The sequence below is a fragment of the Ciconia boyciana genome, chromosome 2 (assembly GCF_034638445.1).
Source record: "Ciconia boyciana chromosome 2, ASM3463844v1, whole genome shotgun sequence".
Lineage (NCBI taxonomy): Eukaryota > Metazoa > Chordata > Aves > Ciconiiformes > Ciconiidae > Ciconia > Ciconia boyciana.
In genome coordinates, this window is record NC_132935.1 from 86,029,577 (window position 1) to 86,053,769 (window position 24,193).

The 24,193-nt window shown below is 37.8% G+C and overlaps 1 protein-coding gene across 1 annotated transcript in view; it reads right to left on the minus strand.

The window, feature by feature from the left end:
- Positions 1-24,193, minus strand: part of CDH12 (cadherin 12) — a 164,696-nt gene that overhangs the window by 73,974 nt on the left and 66,529 nt on the right. The window contains exon 3 of the mRNA XM_072851357.1: positions 2,459-2,578. Within this exon, the coding sequence (XP_072707458.1) occupies positions 2,459-2,578 (120 nt within the window). The remainder of the gene's footprint in view (positions 1-2,458; positions 2,579-24,193) is intronic.

Sequence of the window (24,193 nt, forward strand, 5' to 3'; positions counted from 1 at the left end):
GGAAAGGAATAAAGAACAAAAGTGTTATGATTAAACCATTTTATACCTCCATATGAGCTGCCTTCTTGAATACTGTGTGCACTTCCTTATCCCGAGAAGGAGAAGTATGTTCAGTGTTATGGAATGGCTTCTGTTTAAAGAAATCTTCAATCTAGAAAAGAGGCAACTGGGGGGAAATATGGGTCTATAAGGTCATGGGGAATTAATAAATAGGAATTATCTGTTCACTGTCTCATGCAATGTTAAGTGTGAGGTATGAAATAAGTTAAGAGGTGTCACGTTTCAAAGAAGCAAGGGGAGCAGCTTCTTTACCCAAAAAAACTTTTGCTGTGAAATTTCTAGTCACTGGGTGTACAGATACTGTGCTCCTGGACAAGTCAACTCTACTGGGAAGTGGAAAAGTTATGGAGGAGAAATCCTTTCAGAGTTTTAGTTACATGGACACTGCTAATCACCCAGGAACTTCGTAAGAACAAGTTATTGAAGACTAGAAGAGTATTCAGGGGGTGCATCACTAAACACTTCTTCTTTGACCCTTCACTAGAGCTAAGCAGGCCATCACTTTTGGAAACATGATACAGGGCAGCATGGACCTTTCATCTGACGTAGTATGGATGTTCTTAAGTTCTTTAAATAACTACAAGGGAATGTTTCAAAATTCTCACTAGAATGCAAGAGATGGCAAAAAAAAGCCAACAGCAGCAACCAAAAAAAATGCTTATCTGTCTGCCAGAAGTTCTGAGTTTGTCTGTCATTTTGTACCCAAATGGCTTTCTTCCCGTTTCCTGTCAAAAACACGCAAGGCAGGTGTCTGGTGGTAAAACTCTGCAATGAAAAACCACTGTATCATCTCCTCAGTTATAAAATAAAGAAATGGCCAGAAGACCTGTAGTGCTGCCCAAGACTTCTGGGTTTTAGCGCAAATCATTAAGCAGCATCCTGTGCATTATTATTCATATACTGTTCATCTCTACAGTCATTGTTAGACCCACAGGTAACTCTCATATTGTGACCTTTCTAATGTAAGACAGGTACATTATTGTTGCTCGTAGAAGCATGAATCTATATGTTTTTTTCTGGTATAGGATTTTAAGCTATGCTGGGCTAGCTGTTTCATGAATCTTCCTTTACAGCTGTGTCCATTCTTTTACCATCAAGGTCCACCTGAGTAACTCATTAAAGGTATTAATAGGCAGATGTGGAAACACTGGGTTTGTATGATGTTCCAGAGTTAGTAGGGTGCAGGCCATCACCTATGGTCCACTCACTACTCACTACAGAGTAACAGATGAGAATATACGATACAGCAATTCAAAGTGCCACGGGAAAAAAAGTTCTTTGTCGAGTACTAATAACTATTAATTTTTTTCCTTGGGAAACTTGTACTAGAACTCCAATTGTGACTTCAGTAAAGGTTTTTCTTGCCATTGAATTCCTCCTTGTTCTTTAGAAGACTGAAATAAAAAAATAAGTATAAAGGTAAATACTTTTTTTTCCCCAAGACACTTGAAGAAGTCCTATTTCGGTTTGAAAAGTAAAGTTGCTCACTGCAAATTGCAATATGATCTCCTGCTAAATGGAATATGTGAGAAAGGAATGTGCCCATTGGAGATAGTGCCCTAACAGCCGTATAAGGCTCTCGCTGCCAAACTATTGATTGATCAGGGATAAAGGCTCTTTAACACACAGTCTGACATTCAAGTACAGCTTCACTGGAAGGAGAAACTATTTCCTGAAAGGGGCATATGGACAGCTATCCCTGTAATACATTCAGGATGACACAATGCATGGCATTCACCATGTAGGTTATTGGCTCCTTAACTGAATTACTAAATATAGAAACAAGAATGACATTTAGAAATATAGGACAAGATACCTAATTAACGTGTCTACCAACCTCCCAAATACTTCAGTTTCTTTAAAAGTATTATCCTTTTCTGCTCACACATCCAGTAACCCCAGACAAACATATGCCCCAGGAAAAGTGGAGGGCAGGAGGTGATTAGCTGTTCCACAGTCTCAAATTAGCTCTATATAGCAAAACAATCATTGCTAGAGAATTTCTGACTGTAAGTTCAGCAGGTAAAAATGCTGAGGAAAAAAGAATGTAGACCCAAGATACAAAACTGAATAATCAGGAAAAAAAACCCAAAAACCAGAATGCATGTAGCAGATAAAGCTTCAGCAATAGAGAAATGGTAAAGCATAAAAAACCCCCCTGTTTAATGTATACATATTTTAGATATTCCAGGACTGTTTGGAGGAGCATGTTTCTTTTGTTTCTACAACAGAGTGTAATTCATTCAAAAACTAGTCAATACTCAAAACTGAATCATGTGTGAAGTTACTCTACTGGCTTTTGGTCTTATCAGCTCAGTCTGTATTTATTCATTGATACTGCTCCCATGAATCAAAATCCATAGTTTAAATCTTCCCCTGTTGCTGATAAACTATTTACCTGTCTTCGGATCAATGGAGAAATATGGTTGCCCCTGAAGAATGCTGTAAACCACTCTAGCACTATTTCCGTAAGTGGGATCATCAGCATCTGTCGCCTTTACTTGAAGCACATATGCACCTGCAAAGAAACACAGGTAATCACATTTATCAGTATAGAGCAGTGATCAGGGATATTTCAGACACATTAGTCCTGTTGCTAATGGATTCTGTTGTAATTCTTGTTCCACTGGAAACAAGGCAAGAATAAAACAGTCAATTCTTCAGCTCCATGCTAGCAACCATCTAGGTAACAGATGAGGGAAGGAAAGGGGAAGAAGCCCACAATCAGAAGATATTTATAAACAGTTTATGATGCATGCATTATTTACAAAAACTTTTTACTCAACACATATAGGATGGAGGCTTGGGAAAGCACAATACTGGATTTTGAAAAAGGAGTACGCCCCACAGTTTTGTGAAATGGTTGACAACTGTGGAAGTAAAACATATGAGTTGCCTTTAAAACAAGTGTTTGGTCAAGCAACTCCTGAATCTGCCAGTGAACCAATCTCGAAGTACATTAAAAAAATATACTGCAGTCTCCTAAAGATGGAATTCACATTCCTATTGTAGAATGAAATTAGGTGTTTGGTTCAGCCAGTTGTCTTCAAAATCCAGACTTGAGTCTTCTTCCCTTTCCAATACAGCTCAGCAGGAAACAAAAGTACCATGGAGGAAGAACGTCCCCTTGATACTCTATTTTCAGCCATGGTTATAGACCAGACCTAGTGCAGTTTGCTTTATATTCTGACTTAAAGGGGACCCATGCCATGGAGCAAAAGAAATGGACATGAAGACAGAAAATTCACTGTAAATGGCAATAGTCTTGCATAAATATCTTGTCCCTCCTGCTGGTCACTAAGCAATTTACCTGCATTTCCCCACTGCCCCATAATGAAAATATTGTTCAAACTATAGTCTTCAGCAAAACAAATGGCCACATATTTGGCTTTCCCGTCAGCTTTGAAGAATTAATAGTTTCCTGTGATGTTCTGTGCAAGTGAATGTTGGGATTTGCAATGCTGACTTGGAGTGCGTGAGGGTTAAGACAACCTACATGAGAAACAGCACAGAGAGGAGCGTTATCCCCACTGTTGTTGTTTTAAGAAATGTTCTGCATTTGGAGGTCATCTGACATTTTTTCAAGAATATCCGTGGAATACTGCAAGCGCTTTAAGACTGCTTCGAACTGCTACTTTTCTGTAATGAAAACTGGCAAGTTTCAAAGCATGTTCACAATCTAAAATTAACCTAATGGACTTGTCGAAGTTTATTTCTGGGAGTGCCTCAGTGAGAGATGCTCCATGTGAAAGGTCCTACAACTTAGACAGGAAAGTAACTCAAAGCAAAGTTAGCTGTTTGGAGGATTTTTTTTTCAGTGTCGTCGTCCCCTCCCCCCTATATAAGGATTGACAGTGGTGCTGAAGGGTTTGGAATGAACATTTTAAAAATATTTGCTGCATGATGGCTGGTCATACAAGACTGCTCCTGTTACAGTTGTTTATTGAACAATAGAGAATGAAAAAGTATTCCAAGAGATATTCTTTCTATCTCCTGAAGAAGACACAGAAATATAAGTGTTATTTCACTAACAATCACTTTTTAAAGTCAATAGGCTGATCATGTTTTTAAGCTGAGGACAAGTTTAATTAAAATCAACTCCTAAAAGAAATAAAAGATAACCACAAATAAATGAATGAAAACAAACCATTGAGATGGATTCAGTTAACTAAAAGCCTGAGGTTACTCTCTTGATTTTCTGGATGTGAAAGGTGAGGAATGATACATGTTAGAGAAGACCAAAGTCCATGTTTGGTATAACAATTGTGGAAGCAGTGCCTACTCAAACACTTGTGCCTTTCTTTACATAACACATAACCATAACTGACTATACATTAAATAGCTTAATCAAGCCCAGTTGGAGGAATACATTTTCCTACTGGGATGACAGACAGAAGCTATCTAATACCTGTAGAGCATTTGATGGCTTTCATCTGTTCCTGTCCATAAGGAATATCTTTGTATTATCTTGATCTCCCACTTTCAGCCTTGTCTTCTGCTCCAGAAATTCAGGGAGCCACAGCAATAATTTAGTTCTACTCCAGTGACCAAGATGGAGAAGGAAATGGTAGCTTTCAAATTTTTTCCCCTCTTCCCTTGAAAAACAGAAGTTCACTGTACATGCCACCTTTGGACCCTTATTGTTGTGGAAGAAAAAGGGAGATCTGTTCCTTCTGGAGCAATTACACTGGCAAAACATGTCATGTTCACTCACTGTACAGCATAACTTCCCTTCCTGGTGTACACACAATTGTCTTCCTTCATTGCTACAGTATCTTACTACCTTTCCAACCTAAAAAATTCAGTCTACTTTTTCCACTGAACAGAAATGTGACCTTTTAACATAGTTGCTGCCTTCTTTCCTCCCTACCAAATTGTTCAGTCTTTCACTGTGTTCTGACCTTAGGCTGGTGAGTTTTGCTCCCCTCTGAAGTGGTGGAGCAAAGAATCAGATTCCCAAATGCTGAGGTCTGAGCTGGAACTGGGTGACTGAGCGCTCTGGGTGACAAGTGTGCTGCTTCGGGACTGGTTTAAGACAATAGCCTGCACTTTTGCCAAAAAAAAAGCAGTGCTTTCACACATTCCCAAGTCTCCCCTTGGGCCATCACTCATGTTTCTGATGCCACACTGGTTGATACTTCAGGGAGCTGGTTTTAGTTTGTCTTCTGAGTACGAATTGACAAAATTTTGTCAGCATGTTACCAAGACCTTTGCTTTGCACCTTGAAGGGAGCAACATTCTCCATAAGAGAACAGGACAGGTGGACCAAGATCTACAGATGCAAGAGCAGAAAGTTAAGTTTCTTTGTACGTGCACCTATTTTCTGAAGTGCTGAGCACTGAGAAGACCTACCAAAGGCCAGGATTTAAAAATCTAATGTTTCTGGAAGGCTAGCCACAACACCTGCCTTCTCACACTTTATCAACAGAGAACTTGCAAACACCGTAACAAAGACCTCTCCAACACTTGAGACTATCTGATAGAAACAGCAGACCTGCCACACAGAGCACTGGCCATCACCTCAAGAAGGCAAATCACATATTTTACTACTGACCACATCAACTAACTTTGGACAACAAATGTAGACAGTTAAAAGGTTTCTAAAATCAGGCAGTGAGGAAAATCTGATGTTACCTAATCAATACTTTTGCAGTACCTTTGGACTTTAGGATATATCATCTTTATGAATTTTGTTTCACTGTACCTCACTTGCAAATTACAAACAACATATAATATAAGTCTATATGCCAGCTCTTTTAAAAAAGAGGAATTCTTAAATCTAATATTGTACTGATTTTGAGATTTGAAATCAATATTAACTGATACATTGAAGCTGCAATGAGAAAATAAATCATAAACGTGATTTGATTTTAAGGAAATTATTTAAGAAGAAAGCATTGTGCCTCTTGAGTACTTAAGCTGTTAGTTAATTAGTAATGCTTATTTTCTGTCTATTTCAGTTACAATTCTGCACCTGTATTTATCACTACAAGAGCTTTTCTTTTAATCCTTAGAAGCTCAGTTCAGGAAAAAATAATTACAGTGTACTTTAAAAGGATAGTAAGATATGCTAGTTTGCTATGCTAGGTCATATTCAGAAAGCAGGTTTAGCTCTAGTAAAGTTTGTGCAAAAAATGCTGCAGTCTTTTTTTCTGGAAAAATTATATATACTTTAAGAACTTTTAACCTTCATATGAACAGTGTGATTTATTCATTTATTTGTAGAATTATAGATAAAATACCAACTCATTTATTTACTATTTTACTCTATCAAATCAATATCTAGAGCAAATCTGATTTTGATGCCTTATGGTTAAATGACATTTCATTATTGTTGTTATAAAAGAGACCAGGAAGAGATCTGTATTTAATAGATTAAAAACTACTTATATTTTATCTCATTATGCCTAGCTTTTTATGCACATGGTAGAGTATTTAAGTTCTATTCAGATCTGCAATAAAAGATAACCCAAAACAAAAAGGCATATGCAATGAATAAGATAGATCAGCATGACACTGAATTAGTGGAATTCATAAATGTATTACCTCCAGGTGAAATAACACAGAAAAAACCACCCCAAATCCAACAATTTTAATTGATTTTGATACTGTCCTGCAAAACATCCTTGTCTCTAAAATGCAGAGACACGGATTAGACAGGTGGACGACTGGGTGGATAAGGAATTGGCTGGATGGTCACACTCAAAGAGCTGTGGTCAATGGCTTAATGTCCGGGTGGAGACCAGTGATGAGTGGTGCCCTCAGGGGCCCATATTGGGACCAATATAATTTAACATCTTTGTCGGGGACATGGACAGTGGGATTGAGTGCACCCTCAGCAAGTCTGCGAATGAAACCAAGCTGAGTGGTGTGGTTGATACTCTAGAGGGAAAGGATGCCATCCAGAGGGACCTGGACAGGCTAGAGGTGAGCCCATGCGAACCTCATGAAATTCAACAAGGCCAAGTGCAAGGCCCTGCACCCAGATCAGGGCAATCCCAAACATGGATACAAGCTGGGTGATGAGTGGATTGAGAGCAGCCCTGAGGAGAAAGGCTTGGGGATATTGGTGGATGAAAAACTGAATATGAGTCAGCAATGTGTACTCGCAGTCCAGAAAGCCAATCGTATCCTGGGCTGCATCAAAAGAAGTGTGGCCAGCAGGTTGAGGGAGGTGATTCTGCCCCTCTACTACGCTCTCATGAGACCCCACCTGGAGTACTGTGTTCAGCTCTGGGGCCCTCAGCATAAGAAAGACACGGACCTGCTTGAGCAGGTCCAGAGGAGGGCCACAAAGATGATCTGGAGCTCGAGCACCTCCCATATGAGGACAGGCTGAGAGAGCTGGGTTTGTTTAGCTTAGAGAAGAGAAGGCTTCGGGGAGACCTTATAGTGACCTTCCAGTACTTAAAGGGGGCCTATAGGAAAGATGGGGAGGGACTTTTTATCAGGGCCTGTAGTGACAGGACAAGGGATAACGATTTTAGACTGAAAGAGGGTAGATTTAGATTAGATGTAAGTAAGAAATTCTTTACCGTGAGGGTGGTGAGGCACTGGAACAGGTTGCCCAGAGAAGTTGTGGATGTCCCCTCCCTGGAAGTGTTCAAGGCCAGGTTGGACGGGGCTTTGAGCAACTTGGTCTAGTGGAAGGTGTCCCTGCCCATGGCAGGGGGGGTTGGAACTAGATGATCTTTAAGGTCCCTTCCAACCCAAACCATTCTATGATTCTATGATTTACAAATGAATACACAGATTGGTAACACTTCAGAATAAGAGAAACTTTACTAAGTATACTAAATTAACACAAATCAAGAACTACTGACTTTATATTCATCAGCTTCTCTTAAGTTCCAACAGGTTTAAGTAAAAAATGCTCAATTAAGAAATTCAAGCAACCTTAATTTTTCTTATTATGATGTAAGTATTCACATATATTTAAGATATTGGCATGTGAGGTATTGAATGTATTAGTGGGGGATTTTTAATAAGCAAAGTTGGTAATTTTTTATAAATTTAATCCATACAGTGTCTCAGGAGACTGAAACAACAGATACAGCAGTGAACATGTTTATTTGTTTTTGCATATTGAAAGCAAAGCTACTGTGGCTGAGAATGGATTTTGGAGCTCATCTCCTATTCTATAATTTGTTTCCTAAGCCCTAGCAACAGCAGTTGAAAACCAGTCAATATCCTTTTTACAGAGCAGTGACCATCTCCCCTTCTTTCCAAAACCACTATGACCAGTAAGTGGCTCCTGCTACACCACCAGCAGCAGCTTCCTCCAAACCAGAAATTATTTACCAAAACAAAGATTTGCTGAGAGAAATTGAGCCGGAATGAGTGCTTTCAATGGAGATACTTCTAGTGGAGTTCATGTCACTTATTATTAGACTTCTACCATGTAGGCATCTACACTCATGCCAGGCACTTGCACCTCGCTTTGCAGCCAGGGGCTGGGCACAGGGAGCCTAGTAGCACTGGTCTGTATCTACCAGTGATACACAGGCAGGCATGTGAAACACCACAGCTGAATCCATATCTATGTCCAAGTTCTCATGCAAAACTGTGATGTTGCCAGGTGAAGGAAGCAGACAGTAGCCATCAGCCTGCCTGAAAATTCTGCTGCCAACCTAGGAGTCTGATGATGCCTGCACAGACCAATTCTTAGTTGTTTAAAAATATTAGTTTAGATGTTCTTAGGTACATGCTCCAGGTAATTCAACCTTATTACACAAAAGAAAGAAGAAATACTGATTTATAAACTAAGTTTTATTAAGGCAGACTTTCAAAGACATACTTTAGCCTCATAAATAGCAGGCACTGAATATGAAAAATAATCCACTTCACAATGATAGCAGTTTCAACTGTATTAATTAATCTGTCAGATCTTTTACAACAAACAGGTAATATGTAAAGGTTATATTTTTATGAGAGGTCAGGCATGTTTTTTTAATGTGCCTCCAGTCATTTACTAACTGAAATTCATACCTAATGTTCTAAACAAGTTTTCTGAAATTGGGTTCTCATCCTTTCAGTATTATCAAGCATTACCCATTGTATCTAACAAGCTTTTTATTTTATTGCAAAGCATAAAACCAGTATACTTTTAAAAGTAGACTCTAAAATCTAATTATTTTTTTCCAGGCAATAATACAGGGCACTACAGCTGTAAATCTTTAATGCACAAAGGTAGTGATGGAGGATCACATTTACTATAGCTCATGACGTTTTAATTAAAATATGTACTTACGTTACTACATGGAGTAATCGAATGAACAAAAAAAATACAATATTTTTTGTTGTTTGGAAATACCTTATATGATAGTTAGCATTTAAAAAGACTTACATTTTTAATTTTTGATGTGAAATCAACAAATATTTGATGTAAGGCATTATAAAACGCAGAAGAATGGAATGATGTGCTTAAGTAGTTATTTATATTTTAGAAAGAAAAGAAAAATAATGCTGAACAATTCACACAGCTCAAGGAAATGGTATGGAATTTTAATGAAGATTATATTTTCTTTAAAATAATACAGACAATATTGAGGACTAACATATTGTAAATAGTTGTTTTAATCACAGCAAGCATACTAGCCTAAATTTTACTCTGGCTGAAGTCCAAAGGCAATCCAGCAATAACTGCAAATAGAATGGGGCCCAAGATCTCTAACTCATTGGCCAAACTGACTAAAATAGCACTAAAATAGCTTTGTAATTTATATTAGAATGACTGGAGGGAACTATAGGAAGCCTGAGTTTATACCATAATGAGAATGTTTATGAAATAAGGATTTGACTTCTAGAGCTATTACCATTTCTTCTGACAGTCTTTCATTAGTACAAATGCTTCTTTGCCAAAATCAAAAGAATCTCTGAAAGAAGAGCAGTATTGATTAAAACTCTTTCCATCCAAAAAGTACTAGAAAGAAATTTCAAAATTTTCTAATACACCCAGTTAGATATTTTCAAACTGCTTATGAATGATGAGTCAAAATTTGTTAAAAAAAATTACTCCAAAATTCAGACCATCCCCAATTTCAAAACAGAACATTTAATTTATTGACTTTTTCCCCCTGATTTTTTCCTATAAAAGACTAAAATATTGACCTTTTGTACTCTTTCAGCCTGGAAATAAGTTTTGCCATCACCAAAGTGTAGGTGGGGTATCTTGCTGGCTGTGGAGCTATTGTTGGCTTCCAAAAAAACAAAACAGGAAAGCTTAATTTCTTATGTTTAGTTCATTGAACTGAAGGGCATGACCAAGAATTCACAAAACTCAGCTGGGACCAGATAAATTGGTTATTTCACTGTAGAGGAAAATGAGAGGATTCAAGGCTAGGAGAATAAGACAACAGACTTATTTACACATGGTTCCTACGAAAATCATATGTAGTCAACAGAATTGCAAAGATGAAGAAAAAAGGAGGTCGCAATATGTCAAGTCTTTTCTCATTAAGAACAGCTTTCACTAGGCCTGCAAATCCCATTAAGTTTGGTAATAAATGCCAAAATTCAGTTAAGTAGTGGCAGTGCATTATTTTCCACAAAAAGTGAGGGGGACTTGCTTTGAGGCTTTGAAGAGGCAAGAGAGGGCTAGATGGGAGCAGTAAGGTTTGGGGGTAATTGAGAAGGGAAGGGATACTGCAAGTGAGAGCAGGACTTCAGCATGTTGTAAGTGTTCTACAGGCTCTGGGTGGAGCTTCTCTCCATTCCGCGTAGATCAGAGGTTCAGTCAGAGCAGGTTGCTCAGGCCCTTGTCCAGCCAAATTTTGAGTATCTCCAATGACAGAGATCCCACAGCCTCTTTGGATGCTCCTATGGGGTCCTGCTAAGCAGATTCCTGAACAAGCTCAAGTCTCCTCTTTTGAAGTCCAGGGCTGTGATTTTACCATTTGTCTTGTTCACTTTTCCCCCTGTCTTTTGTTAGCAGAAAATGAATAAGAGATATCCTATGTGCATTTTCATAGAATTTACTTTTTGTAATGGACTATCAAGGTAGTTGCATCTACTCATGGTGAGTAAAGATCGAATAGCAGATCTTCTGCTATAAGCTTTCTTTTTCTTTTCTTTTTTATTCCCCAACATGGTTTTCTTGTAGAGTTAGAAGAGCTGTCATCATCTTGCTGTACAACCTCTCCCCTACCACATGTGTGATTTAGTGTTTTTGTCACTCTGCTGGGAGTTGTTGGTGCCTAGTACTTTTGAAAGAAATCAGACGATTGTGCAAACATTTTTTTATATGGGCGGGAGGAAGGAGGGGAATACCTGCTAGCATAGAAACTCACTACTTTGCACAATATTCTTTCTAAACAATTCCCAGAAGAGCACCTTGGCAACCTGAACGACGTCCATCCTCTTTTCAGAATTCAAGTAAAAACCTAATCAACATCTACTTTTCTTATGTTTTCTTTTCTTTCGGGGAAAAAAAAAAAAGGACAAGTGAATTCATGGCTCATTGCAGCACTACATTGCAATTCAGATCAGGAGATCTTTTGTCTCAATAAATATTCCCTTGACCTGCCACTGGCAGTTTTAGCAAAGCTCCAGTACTGGGAGAACATGTGCATCTGTAAAGAGAGATGCTGACATTGCCCTTTTGGGGCTTATCTTTTATAGAAGAAATTACCAATAATATGTTTTGAAGATATACTCCTGAAGCTGACTCCCACTAAAGTAATGTGAGGAAGGCATATTTTACTTGGAAAAGCCAGTTTCCAGTTTATGTATTCATGGCTGTGCAGCCCTGATAATAACACAAGCTTGCTGGCTCCATCAATATCTTGAATACTAGACACAATCGGGGAAGCACACTTTTGTCCTGTTTTGCATTCCAGACATCACACTAAACTTACATATATCTTTCTCTCAGCTGTCACAAGCAGCCATGTCCACAAAAGCAATACTGTCATTCCCTGTTGTAATTGATGAAGAATGGCAGCTTTTTCCTAATGGTTTTGCTATGCTGGTAGCTAAAAGCAGCTGTTGCAAGTCTCAGCATTTAGTGCGTAATCAAATATATTTCTAGTATCTCCAGAATAACATTTGATTTACAGTGCTAACAATCCAGGGAGTATGGAAGCTGGCTTTGTTAAGCTGAACCTCATGCACACTCTGATTTCATCTGGAAAACAGTGCTTTAAGTGTTGAGGTTTTTTTCCTGGCAAATTGAAAGACATAGCATTGTGAAGAAGAAACATTTTTTTGTTTCCTCTTCCTTATGCCATAAATGCTTTATAAAATAGAACTCATGTTTTAGAAAGAGTCAGCACGTTTTATTGCCCACAATGTTTTTGTCTCTCAAAGTCTTTCTTGCTAATTAATTAATAGGTCCCTTTCTCCTGGCCATCCCTGTCTCCCTCATGGATGATGAGGGTAAACAGGGGAAACCTACAGTTGTGGGGTTTTTAGATAATTATTGAGCTTGGAAATCAGCAAAGCAATTATTTTCTTTTCCCTTTTTTTCCTACCCTCATCTATTGGGGTCAGCCAGAGTTAAGCCACTAAGGGCACACAATCTGGCTAAGCTAATAATGACTCTGTTAGCAGTGAATATTTATTTAATTTATTTATTCTTATTAATTTAGGCTATTTATTTATTTATAAAGACATCCAGCTGCTTACACAGTCCCAAGGCTGTGATAATGTTTACAGAGGTTGCAGTTCTGAAGAAAATGAGGAGCTTGAAATAGCACCTAATAGTCTATACCCAATATGCACATAAAGGAGTAGCCTAGTAAAGTAACTGCTGGAAATAATGCACAAGAAGAGCAGCACAAGAACCAATTAGCAAATACTGAGCTTAATATCCATCCGTTTGAGAAATACATCTCTTGAGAGTGATTTTTCCTTTCTGTTTTCAAGTCTGTGGATTGTTTTCCTCTCATCAATATGAGAGAAGATCCTCTCACATATATGAAATTTAGCAAATAGAAAAACTTAGCTTTGACTTTTGCTTTTGTCATCTTCACAACTTGATAACTTTTTAGGCCATGACTCAACAGGGACTTAATTTTGCCAGTATACCCATCATGGCTAGGATGTGGGAGCAAAAATAACGCGTACACCCTCTAATCACAATAGCTGTGCTGGCAAAACCCCTAGTGTAGATGTCTCTGTGCTGATAAAAGCATGTTTTTGTTGGTTTAGTTTATGTTTTGCAGGGAGGTGGTGTAAGCTGTATTAGAAGAAAGAACCTTTTTGATATCAAATGCTATGTCTGAACCAGAGGACTTTGCCAAAAACACTGTATGAAATTAGATGTGCCCTGGGAAGTAAATATCTTCTTCAACGGAATTGTGAAATAATAGATGTTAGCCGTACCTGACACACTGAAATCTTAAGGGTTTGAGGAAAAAAGAGTCAACCCCAGCATAATAGCACAGAGTCGCTATTCATTTATTAATCTGTAAAGTGGTTTCAGTGTGATCAAAATATTTTTCAGATGCAAATGTTCAAAGAAAAGGCTAAGTATTAAGCTCAGTTTCAGTGAGGAAAGTGCTATACTGGAATTGATTCCTAGCTTTTGAATGCTAACACAACTTGATGGTTGTCATGATATTTAGCTGTACAACACTTGTTAATATCAGCTGCATGCCTTTCGACAACATACCATCCTTCTAGTGCCAGATGAAGGAGTACCAGGAAAAGAAGCATTTTTAAGCAATCCAGGAAATGACTTTCACTTTTCTCATGAAAAAGATCCTGCAGATTCTTAAGGTGTGGCAAAAGTCTTGAAATTGTGACGCCTCCTCGCCAAAATGTACACCAAAAATGGTGGACATCACACAAAGAATTCAGGAGAAAGCATGTCGTAGTGTACTTCCATTATTTACTGTTTTAAGTTTTCATGAGCTAGAGTTTCACACATCAGTTCTTCAAATGTCAAATGATTTATTCAGAATGTGGTAATAAGAAAACTTGAGCTTTACACAGGACACAAGAAAAAAATAGTGTGAAATAAATGTCATTCATACTGAATGTCAGTTAGAGGGACTTCAGTTTGATTCTCAGTAGATGTTCGGATGGTATATGGAGGCTGGTTTGTTTCATTTATTTTAGGCAGATGTTGGACCTGGTTAGAAATAATTTAATTCTATTTTCACCCAGGCATCTTTACCTGAATAAAGTTCATTTCTACACCAGAATTTGGTGAGAAAATCTTTTTCATTTTGAATGACAGAAAGAAGTTTATCAGGACCTTTTGGACACCTTTATTTTAAGAGAGTCATGCACTTAGGATCAAATTTTGATAACCAAATTTCATACTAATCTGGTGACATTGCAAGGAAAAGAGATTTGGAGAGGCTGATGATTGAGCACTTTCACAGTTTGTTTTGCCTGCATCACATCTCTTCCTACCTACTTAAAGTGTTGTGGCTAAATCTCTCAAGGATGCAGAGCAGTCTTCATGAACACTTTTTTCCTTCATGTTTTTTTGTATTTATCTTTAGATCTTTTCTCCTACTTAAAATCTATAAATCTCCTAAGGGCAAACTGGGATTAGGCAGAGACACAATAACATGCAAAAATAACCTCAGAACACAACAGTGACTTCTACACAATCTAGTATGCAATGTGATATTCTGTGAAATGTGTCAATTTTTCTTTAATTATTTAACCAGAATATTGCTTTGAAGACATTCCTGCTACTTCAAGATCAAAGTACTGAAGAATCCATAGAATTTTGCACTATACATTTGCATTAAAATTTAAAATGTCATCTGTTCCATTCAGTGACTTAATTCATAATTTCTATACTATTCTACATAGCTTCCTACATCAACATCCAACTACACTAACCTTCAGCAGTGGTAGGGGACAGTAACCCCGCATACCCATGATAGGGGTCTGACTTATAGGGGCTTCAGAACTTGGAATGGCATGGATGTCCTCAGGCCCCACAAAAGGTTTCCCTTGTGCAAATTAGTTTGCAAGAATAAGAAAAATGGCAAAAGAGGCATTGTTACTCCAAGTGACATCAAGCTCAGTCTCCATCACAAACAATATTTAAGAAAAAAAGGTGGAAGAAATCCATCATTTGAAAACACTCAGGATAACATGGCCCCGTGTAAGTCCTGGTCTGATGCCTAGCAGTGGTTTGTTTAACCACTGAAACACAAGCCATCATATCCCTTCCAAACATCTCTTACCTTTTATCAGAATAGTTCAGCCTTCCTAAAACAAAGCTAATGAACTAATTTCCATTTCTACAGGAACAGGGTAAGGAGTAATGAGCTGAACATACAGCAAGGGAGACAGAGGTTTTTGATGGATGAACAGAGACAGCTTGCACAGGGCTGACTCCTCAGCTGGGCTTTCTGTTCCCTCTCAGAAGTCTCATCCCTATTGTAGGAATGACCCAGCCACTTATAAAGGTACAAAGCAAGGTCAACTTCAGATTTCCTTAATAATTCACAGCAGTTTAGTGGACTTTGCACAAGCAGCTGAATCATCCTTGCAGTGGAAACTCCTGAGAGAGAGGTGGAACAAACAGCTGGCAACAGAAAACAGTGCAGGCATTCAGATTAAGAGTGATCAGTCTTCAAACAGAGCCCTAATGCTAATGGTAAGCACATAATGATTTTTTTTTTTTACTAGAGGGATTGTAGTGTCACTATCTTTGGAAGTTCTTGAGAACAGATTAGACATTCATTAGGAATTACATATATGTGATTGATCCTCATGGAAATGCATTAACTGAATTTGAGATCCCTTCTAACCCTAGTTTTGCGATTCTGTGCACTGTATAAACAAGCATCCCTTCCCTTGGAGTATTACTATGTCCTTGCCTTTGTGGCTACGATAGAAGTGCCTCTGTGTTAGTGTTTTAATTTGGTTCAGGACTGCACTTTTGAAGAAAATCTTTCCATTGTCCCCACTTACTATGCTCTGGTTAATATGTGAAGCATGCTTTAAGTGTGCAAACTGGATTATTTTGGGGTGAAGCTAAACTGCAAGGTATGCTGTAGGTGTGCACTTGATGCAATGCAGCTGTTAGTAGGTAGGTGTTCAGGTCAACGGTGAAGATGAGAGTTTATTTGAAACTGTGAGAGTAGATGTACTCTGGATGCCAAGTTCTCAGAACTCGTTTCATCACACATATCTGTTTCTATTGCATCATATTACTGTCTAGTATGACAGAGGTAGCACTCTTTCTTTGTACAGCATCAGGAGTAATACTTCTCCAATCCTTTTCAGAGCCTTTAGATACTACCATAACAATAAATAGGTATAATTACTATTTCACATAAGGAACAGTTGCAAATTAATTAGCAAAAATCCATAAAGTTTTAACTGAAGACAGAAAATGTTATGGTAATACTACTATGCATATTTAGCCAATTTCATATCACTGAAAATAGAATATTCTAGTGATTAGGAGAGAGAAGAAATTCAAACTACAAGGTCATATTAAACTTATGGAAGTTTTAAATATACCCACTTAAAATTAGCTGTGAGCGTGACTCTCCTGTCTCAAATATCTTATATTACTGTGACAATTCCCTTCTTTTCATGTGTCTGCATTCTGTTTTTTTTTCTAAAATCATATTACATCTCTCTAGTGTACCAGTCTGATTTGTTATTGATCTGAACAGTAAATCCAATTTTGTATTTACTTCACAATTTGGATCAGTATAATGCCTTGACAATACAGTATTGTCAAACAAAACCTCAAGCGTCCTTCACAGCAGGCAAATTTCTGGACTGTGTGCTGCCAGACTAGGGACTTACAACCAATTTTCGTAAGAAAAGCCCAGTAAGCCAAAGAAAATGTCAGTGTTTCACTGGAGGACTGCACTTCCCAGGCATAACTAGGAGGACATTCTTTGCCAAAAGGTCATGGAAACATGTTTTTCACTCTTTTCTGCCTTACTAAGCATGTCTGTTTCAAGATACTGCAGGCAGAGTTTTTCTCAGCATCAGGAAAGACGGTGACTGAAGCAGAAGACTTCAACAGGGAGATCTCGTCCTGTTCTTACTTTGATACCAGACTGTTAGTCAACAAATTATTTCACTATTTCTTAGATTCTCCATAATAAAATGGAAACATGAGCCTTCACACTTACAGTGGTACTATTCTAAGACAGTTCAACGTGCAGTGATTTTTGGTGCTCCATAGTGTGGTGAAAATAGAGAGGTCTTCTATTCTCTGGTCATGACATAATAATATACATAATTTTGAAATGTGGCATTGGGGAGAACACCAGATTATCCCCATCTAAGACACATAAAGCAGTATATCGCATTTTTCAAATTCCTTAAAGTCATACCTTTGAAAGAATTATGGACTACAGTCAAGAAGCAGTCAAACAACAATCTTGAGAGCTGACAGAATTACCAAATATTGGTTATTTGTGACAAAACTTTATGATATTTTAGACGGCATCTTGTAACTTATGGCTGTGCAAATACCTGGTTTTCTTTTTGTTTGTTTGTCTTGTTAAAAACTGAAAGATAAAGTGTGGCTTTTGGAACAAACAAAAAAACCTGGAGCAAATACATGATTTTAAGTTAATTTGAAGCATTCCAATACATGCAAAACATTTCAGTTTTGAGCATGGTAAACAGGCAAGACCAAGAAAACTTTTGTTTCCAGGACAGCATGAGGAGTGGAAGAGATACTCACATATGCTGTAAGAGTTCTCAAATCAGCTGCCTTTTTTGGCCTGAGGAAGTTCAAATTTGTACTGCCCATATTTCTGGAAAATTTTATAAGTGTGACTTCTTATAAATTTTTACATTTCATTTATTTAATTATTGACAAAGTTACATGCCTTTTTTCTAAGGCAGCTTCCTGACTCTCAAGCAATGTCATTCTTTCTTTCATTTTCTCCTTCTCAGTTTTTTCTGCATGAGTACTCCTGATCAATGAAAATCTAAGTGTTTTCAGCAACATGGAACAATATTAACAAGTGAGCCTGAAAGACAGCCTTTTACCTACAATAGGTGGAATAAGACCACTGCTAGCAGTGAAACAGAAAGAAGTTGGGTTTTCTACATAAATTGGATTATTGTGTTAAAACCTTTCCTGAAACATTTTTGTGTGTATAATCACCTAACTGGCAAAGTTTCGAGATATCTGGAATTGAGTTTTTAAGTGAATGAACTCTTCACTAACACAAAAAAGCCCTTAATAACACTCTTGTCCTTTGTGACTCAGCTTTAATCTCTTAAGAGAGATTCAAGGCAGTGCTGTGATTCCAGCATAAACTACTATGATGGCAAGTAAGAAATGTGATGGAGGGTATGGGGAAGGGGATTTGAAGTACTGGACAAAACCCTCTCCTCTGCTTAGAGAAGACTATTACTCTAAGATTACTCTATTTTAAAATTAGTATTGTTTTCATCAGTGTGTCCTAATTGTGGGTGCTAAAGTTTTACAATTTAACTTCAGGCGCTCAAAATTTTAATCTCAACACTCTAAAAGTTAATGTACCTGCCCACCCCAAAATGCCGACAGTGTTCGTTTATCAACTAAATCTTCATTCATACTGTATCTAAAAATAAATGCCTGAATCCTCATGGGATAGTCTGCATTATTGACTGAGTGGGTTGTGGCTGCAAAACTTCAAACTGGAATTACGCCAGATCTGGTGACGAGTTAGCTAGCGGTGCTGGGGTCATTCTAGGTGATATTAAAGGCTGTATTCACATATGTGACACTTTTCCCTGTGTGTCAGAGGTAAATCAAAAGCCTAGACCTCCACTCTCGAAACTTTTTAGTCATGACTGGTAAACAAAACTGTTCTCATAGCTAGTTGAAGAGTGTTTCTTCCGGCAAAATGCAACTATACTCCTTATCTTTTTCCCAGTTAAGAATATTTCAGCTCATGTTATTCTGCACTTCCCATTGAAAAGCCCTGTTTGGGAAGGGTGAGATCCTGTTCATCTTAAAATTAGCAATAAAGCTCTCATTACCTTGGATAGTGAAGAACCATACATTTAGATATCCCTGTTGATTTGAAATTTGGAAGCCATCTAGCTCTATCACTCTAGATAAAACCAGATGTTTCCTGTCATGTTGCTACTTATCCAGAGAAATGGGATTAAAATTAAAATTTTCAAACTTGATTTTGTGAGCTATTGACTGATTTTAAGCAGCCTTTCTCATGGAAATACTGACTCAAAACATTGCTTGCATGATTCTGCAACCATTCTTTTCTTCAAATCATTAACTATGCAGACAATGCATTCTCTATCCAAAATATGTGACTGAACTCTCTGGGAACTCTTAAAATATAAAACCTCCTGTCACCTGTCACAGATACATCTCATTATTAAGGTATACAAGAAATCCAATTCCAAAATGTTTTGGTCCCTTTTGCAAAGTGGTATGCCTTTGAGAAGTAACATTAACCATCTTTTAAAAAAAATCTGTTTAGATTCTGAAGCATTTAAGAAGATTTTATGTGTGTTTTCTTTTTACAGGAATCATTTCTCTAACTTACTAGATCAGTTTGTAGATTTTTAGCACTTCCAAAAAGATGGTAGTCAGGGTTCTTTTACTAAATTCAGTTGAAACTGACTCAGACCAATGTTAAAGGCTTTTAGAAATGTACCCCAACCTGTAAGAGTATCACAGATGCTAGAGGAGACAAAAAAATAACCCCTTTAATAAATTATTATTTATGTCCTAAATCTAAATATTTTTAACACCATTTTCTTCCCCAAGAGCCACAATCACATTTGTCAACTTAACTGATCCCTGAAATGAGATCCAAATTATTCAACATCCCTTTAGATGCAGTGGAGCATGTGCATTTGCAAGTACACATTGCAGCTGCGGGAAGAGGTGCTAAAACTTCCAGCATTGAATGCAGTAAGTTCTTAATTTTCCTCTCAAAGTTTTTAAGGCTTCTGTTCATAGGACAAGTTACTGTCTAATAGCAAAACCAAACAGATAAAAATGCTAAGACTTCTATACAGCTGCTAAAAATATTCTCTCCTCTTTAGACAACTGTGATACCTTACGTAGACTTATTGCAGGTCTTCTCCTTGGCTGCTGAGAAGACTCACACCTTTTGCAATTTCCAGAGGCCTAAATCTTCAACTGCTGTATTCCCATTCCCATTCCCATAGACTCCAGCTGGCGAGTCACACAGAGCAAAGTAGGTCTCTGCTCCAAATTCAGCCAATTTAATCTGCACTCTCCCATGTTTACTTACTACATTTGCTTATCCTTCTCATTTCTCCTGCCATGTGCCCTACTGTGCCTGTTCTTCTGCAACCATCTCCCTTTTCCACCTGCCTCTTTCTCCTCTGGGACTTCCACTCTCAAACCTTGCCCAAGCCCTGCTTGATAAAAAAATGTCCTTGAAGCAACTCCTGCTTTCTCTGGATTTCTCTCTACAGAAAATAAAGCTCTTTTATAGTCTGTCTCCTTCACAGAAAGCAATGCTTCTGAATGCAGCTGACATTCAGTTGCTCAGCCATTTTTCATCCTTTGACCCTAATCAGCCTACTTCTCTTGTTTTCATCTTCTTTTAAGTTTTATTTTATAGTGATATTCAAAATAACTCTTTTTGACACTTTTCAATCTTTTTAATCAATTATAGGATGAATAAAAGTGAGATTATGTTTTCTGGAAATGTATTGCATATCAAATGATTGACGCTGCTCCACAACTAGTTTTTTCCTGGCCCCATTGCATCTAGTGCCAACAGCAGGCTTCATGTCAAGAGGCTGGCAAAAATGAGTGTATGTCACAACTAGCTAAACAATATGGAATTTTAATGAGAAATCTAAGCAGTGTCAGGCCACTTTTAATTGTCTGTTATTTAATTTATTCATTTCACTTTCTCTATGGGCCTCTATGCTTTTTTTATCATTGAAAGTAAAAAAAAGGAAATGAATAATAATTCATCTGAATGGGGGCCAGTTGAGGACAAATTTATAGCAAGACAGTGGAGAAAACAGGCTCATTCATTTCTTTGTTATTGCAGCTAAATATAATGCAGAATATAGTTGGGTTTTCTTAAAATTCAGTAGGCATGTGAAGGCTGCATTGAATGAGGGAATGCTCTCTTTGACCATTATGTAAAAATGACTAATTAATTTTCCTTTGTCGCTTTCAATATGTTTCTATTACATGCTTGGGACTATTGGGGTTCCCAACAGTGACTCAATTTTGCAGCTGCAAATTACTGTCCTTAAGTAATTCTAAGTATTTTATCTCTGAAAACTCATAAGCACTCATCAGTTGCTGGTTGTGGTCACACAAAGAAAAATCCTGCTTGGCTATACTTATTCTTTTACATTGCCTAGAATACCATTTTTTTATTTAGGATAAACACAATTTTTTTGAAAAGTCTTCTGGACTATTTTCCTCTACAGTATAATGCAGATGATATGGATGTTAATTTTCATAAAGCAATGGTTCCCAAAATTTCTTCTGATGGACCACTATGCAGTACCACGGTATCATATGGACTGCATATTGTTTAGGCAGAAATGAGCTCTAGGAGTATATCCAGTTCATCCAGTTACCTGACAAGTTACAGGTAGTGCAATGTAGCAGGGCAAGTATGATGGGCAGAAGGTGCCAGAACATGCTGTCTCCAAAGACCCCTGTGGATAAGGTCACCTGTGTTATCTGCAGGGGAGCTACTGACTGATTACCTGAGACTTCCACGCCACTGGTAACCTACAGAACGTGTTTAGCAATGACTGTCATCATATTTGAAAATCAAAAATTACTACTACAGAAGTCCCAAAATCAACTGAGTTGTGCTGTAATGAAAGAATAAATGAGAGCATTTATATAAAAAAAAACAACCCAAAATTTATATATAATTTTGAGTTCCTGTACTCCATTACTGTGTTCAGAAAACTTTATTTCATAGAATTATAGAATCATTTCTTTACTAGCTGCTCATAGCTCTGAACAGATAGTTCAAGTAAACACTTAATAAGCTGTTTTAGTTTCTGAGTAGTTTTCTTTGTTCTCTTAAATATTCACATGGCATTTATTGTGCAAGAAATAAATGTAAGCTTCCACAATGGACAATCATGACAATTATATTGTTATTCAGTATTACCTTTTTTCTCCTTTTATTTAAGTTTTAGCACTTCTTAAAAAATATTCAGTTTTGTGGTAGAGGAACAGCCTCTAAATTATGATTGCAATTTCCATTAGAAATTTTCCAAAGAGAAGATCCACCAGATGGTGCCATTCTCCTAGCAGGATACAGAATTTGGTCCATGAAAGCTCTCAAATTCTTATTCATATATATTGTTTAATAATCAATACCTGCTTGTTCACCATTTTATCTATGTCCTATACATTTATGAATGTTATGCTGACTTTTATTTAAAGACCTAAACTTGTCAGAACATCTGTTTCTCAAGGAAGGCTAGATTGGCAGGGATGACCCAGCATGTTCCTCAGTAGTAGAGTTGTCTGCTGTCATCATTTGCTCATAAATTCCTACCTTTTATTTGCTGAGAAAAAAAACCCTCAAGTTCTGATGTAAAACCTGCATGTAATCAGGGAAAAAAATGGTAAAAAGAAAAGCAAAACCTTATACCTCAGTCCTCTACTTTTTCCCTTCGTATCACTACTTAAGTTTGTCTTACCTAATTGCTCAGAATGTCTTATAATTGGCTAATATATTTCTAATTTTTTAAAAATTTTGATCTTAGATTTGACAGAAGCTTGAGCTGGATCTATCCACTAAATAAAAAAAAAAATCACAGGCTTATTCTGATTTACTTTAAATGATCACTTCAAATTAGTTATACTTCTCAGAGAAGAATCATTTTACAGCTACTGTTCCATTATCAGTCCCTTAGAACTTAAATAGCGAATACAAGTCTAGACTCTCATTTTAGCAAGAATTTTACCAAAACAAACGTTTCTCTATTTAATGCAATAAATTTATACACTGAGACAAAAAAAAAAAAAAGGCATCTTTATATAATGCCTGGTTTCAGTTTCTTCACAACTGTGGAACGTCCTGTAAGCAGAGTCCTCCAAGGAACTGAAGTTCCTCCTTTCTCAAAATGACTTTCCCATTTAAACTTGGAGTCTCTCACAATTTACTCAGGACAATGCTAATGGATTTTGGCAGGATTCTCATCCTTATAAGCACGCTTTCTGCCTGGTGTATTCTCAGAACACTTTAGCTTTTACTTTCTCACAACTGGTTCTCAGTTTATTTGTTTTTCTATGATTTTTCCTTAAACTAAATATCCTTTCTACAGACAAATGTAGTCCAACTTGTTTCCAGACTTAGACATCCTACTTGTGCATATATAAATGCATACAAATAGGGTTTGTGGCATGAATATAGTATATATATGTGTGTGTGTATATATATATATCATAGAATCATAGAATGCTTTGGATTGGGAGGGTCTTTTAAAGGTCATCCAGTCCAACCCCTCTGCAAGAGCAGGGACATCTTCAACCAGATCAGGTTGCTCAGAGCCCCATCCAACCTGACCTTGAATGTTTCCAGGGATGGGGCCTCCACTACCTCTCTGGGCAACCTGTTCCAGTGCCTCACCACCCTCATTGTAAAAAATTTCTTTCTTAAATCCAGTCTAAATCTGCCCTCCCTTAGTTCAAAACCATTGCTCCTTCTCTTGTCACAACAGGCCTTGCTAAAAAGTCTGTCCCCGTCTTTCCTATAGGCCCCCTTTAAGTACTGAAATGCCACAATAAGGTCTCTCTGGTGACTTCTCTTCTCCAGGCTGAACAACCCCAACTCTCTCAGCCTGTCCTCATAGGAGAGGTGCTCCAGCCCTCTGATCATTTTTGTGGCCCTCCTCTGGACTCGGTCCAACAGGTCCATGTTCTTGTGCTGAGAGGTCCAGAGCTGGACGCAGTACTCTAGGTGAGGTCTCACCGGAGCAGAGGGACAGAATCACCTCCCTCGACCTGCTGGCCATGCTTCTTTTGATGCAGCCCAGGATACGGTTGGCTTTCTGGGCTGCGAGCACACATTGTTGGCTCATGTCCAGCTTTTCATCCATCAGTACCCCCAAGTTCTTTTCTGCAGGGCTGCTCTCGATCACATCATCCCCCAGCTTGTATTGGAACTGAGGATTGCCCTGACCCAGGTGTAGGACCCTGCACTTGGCCTTGTTGAACCTCATGATGTTCACACAGGCCCACTTCTCCAGCTTG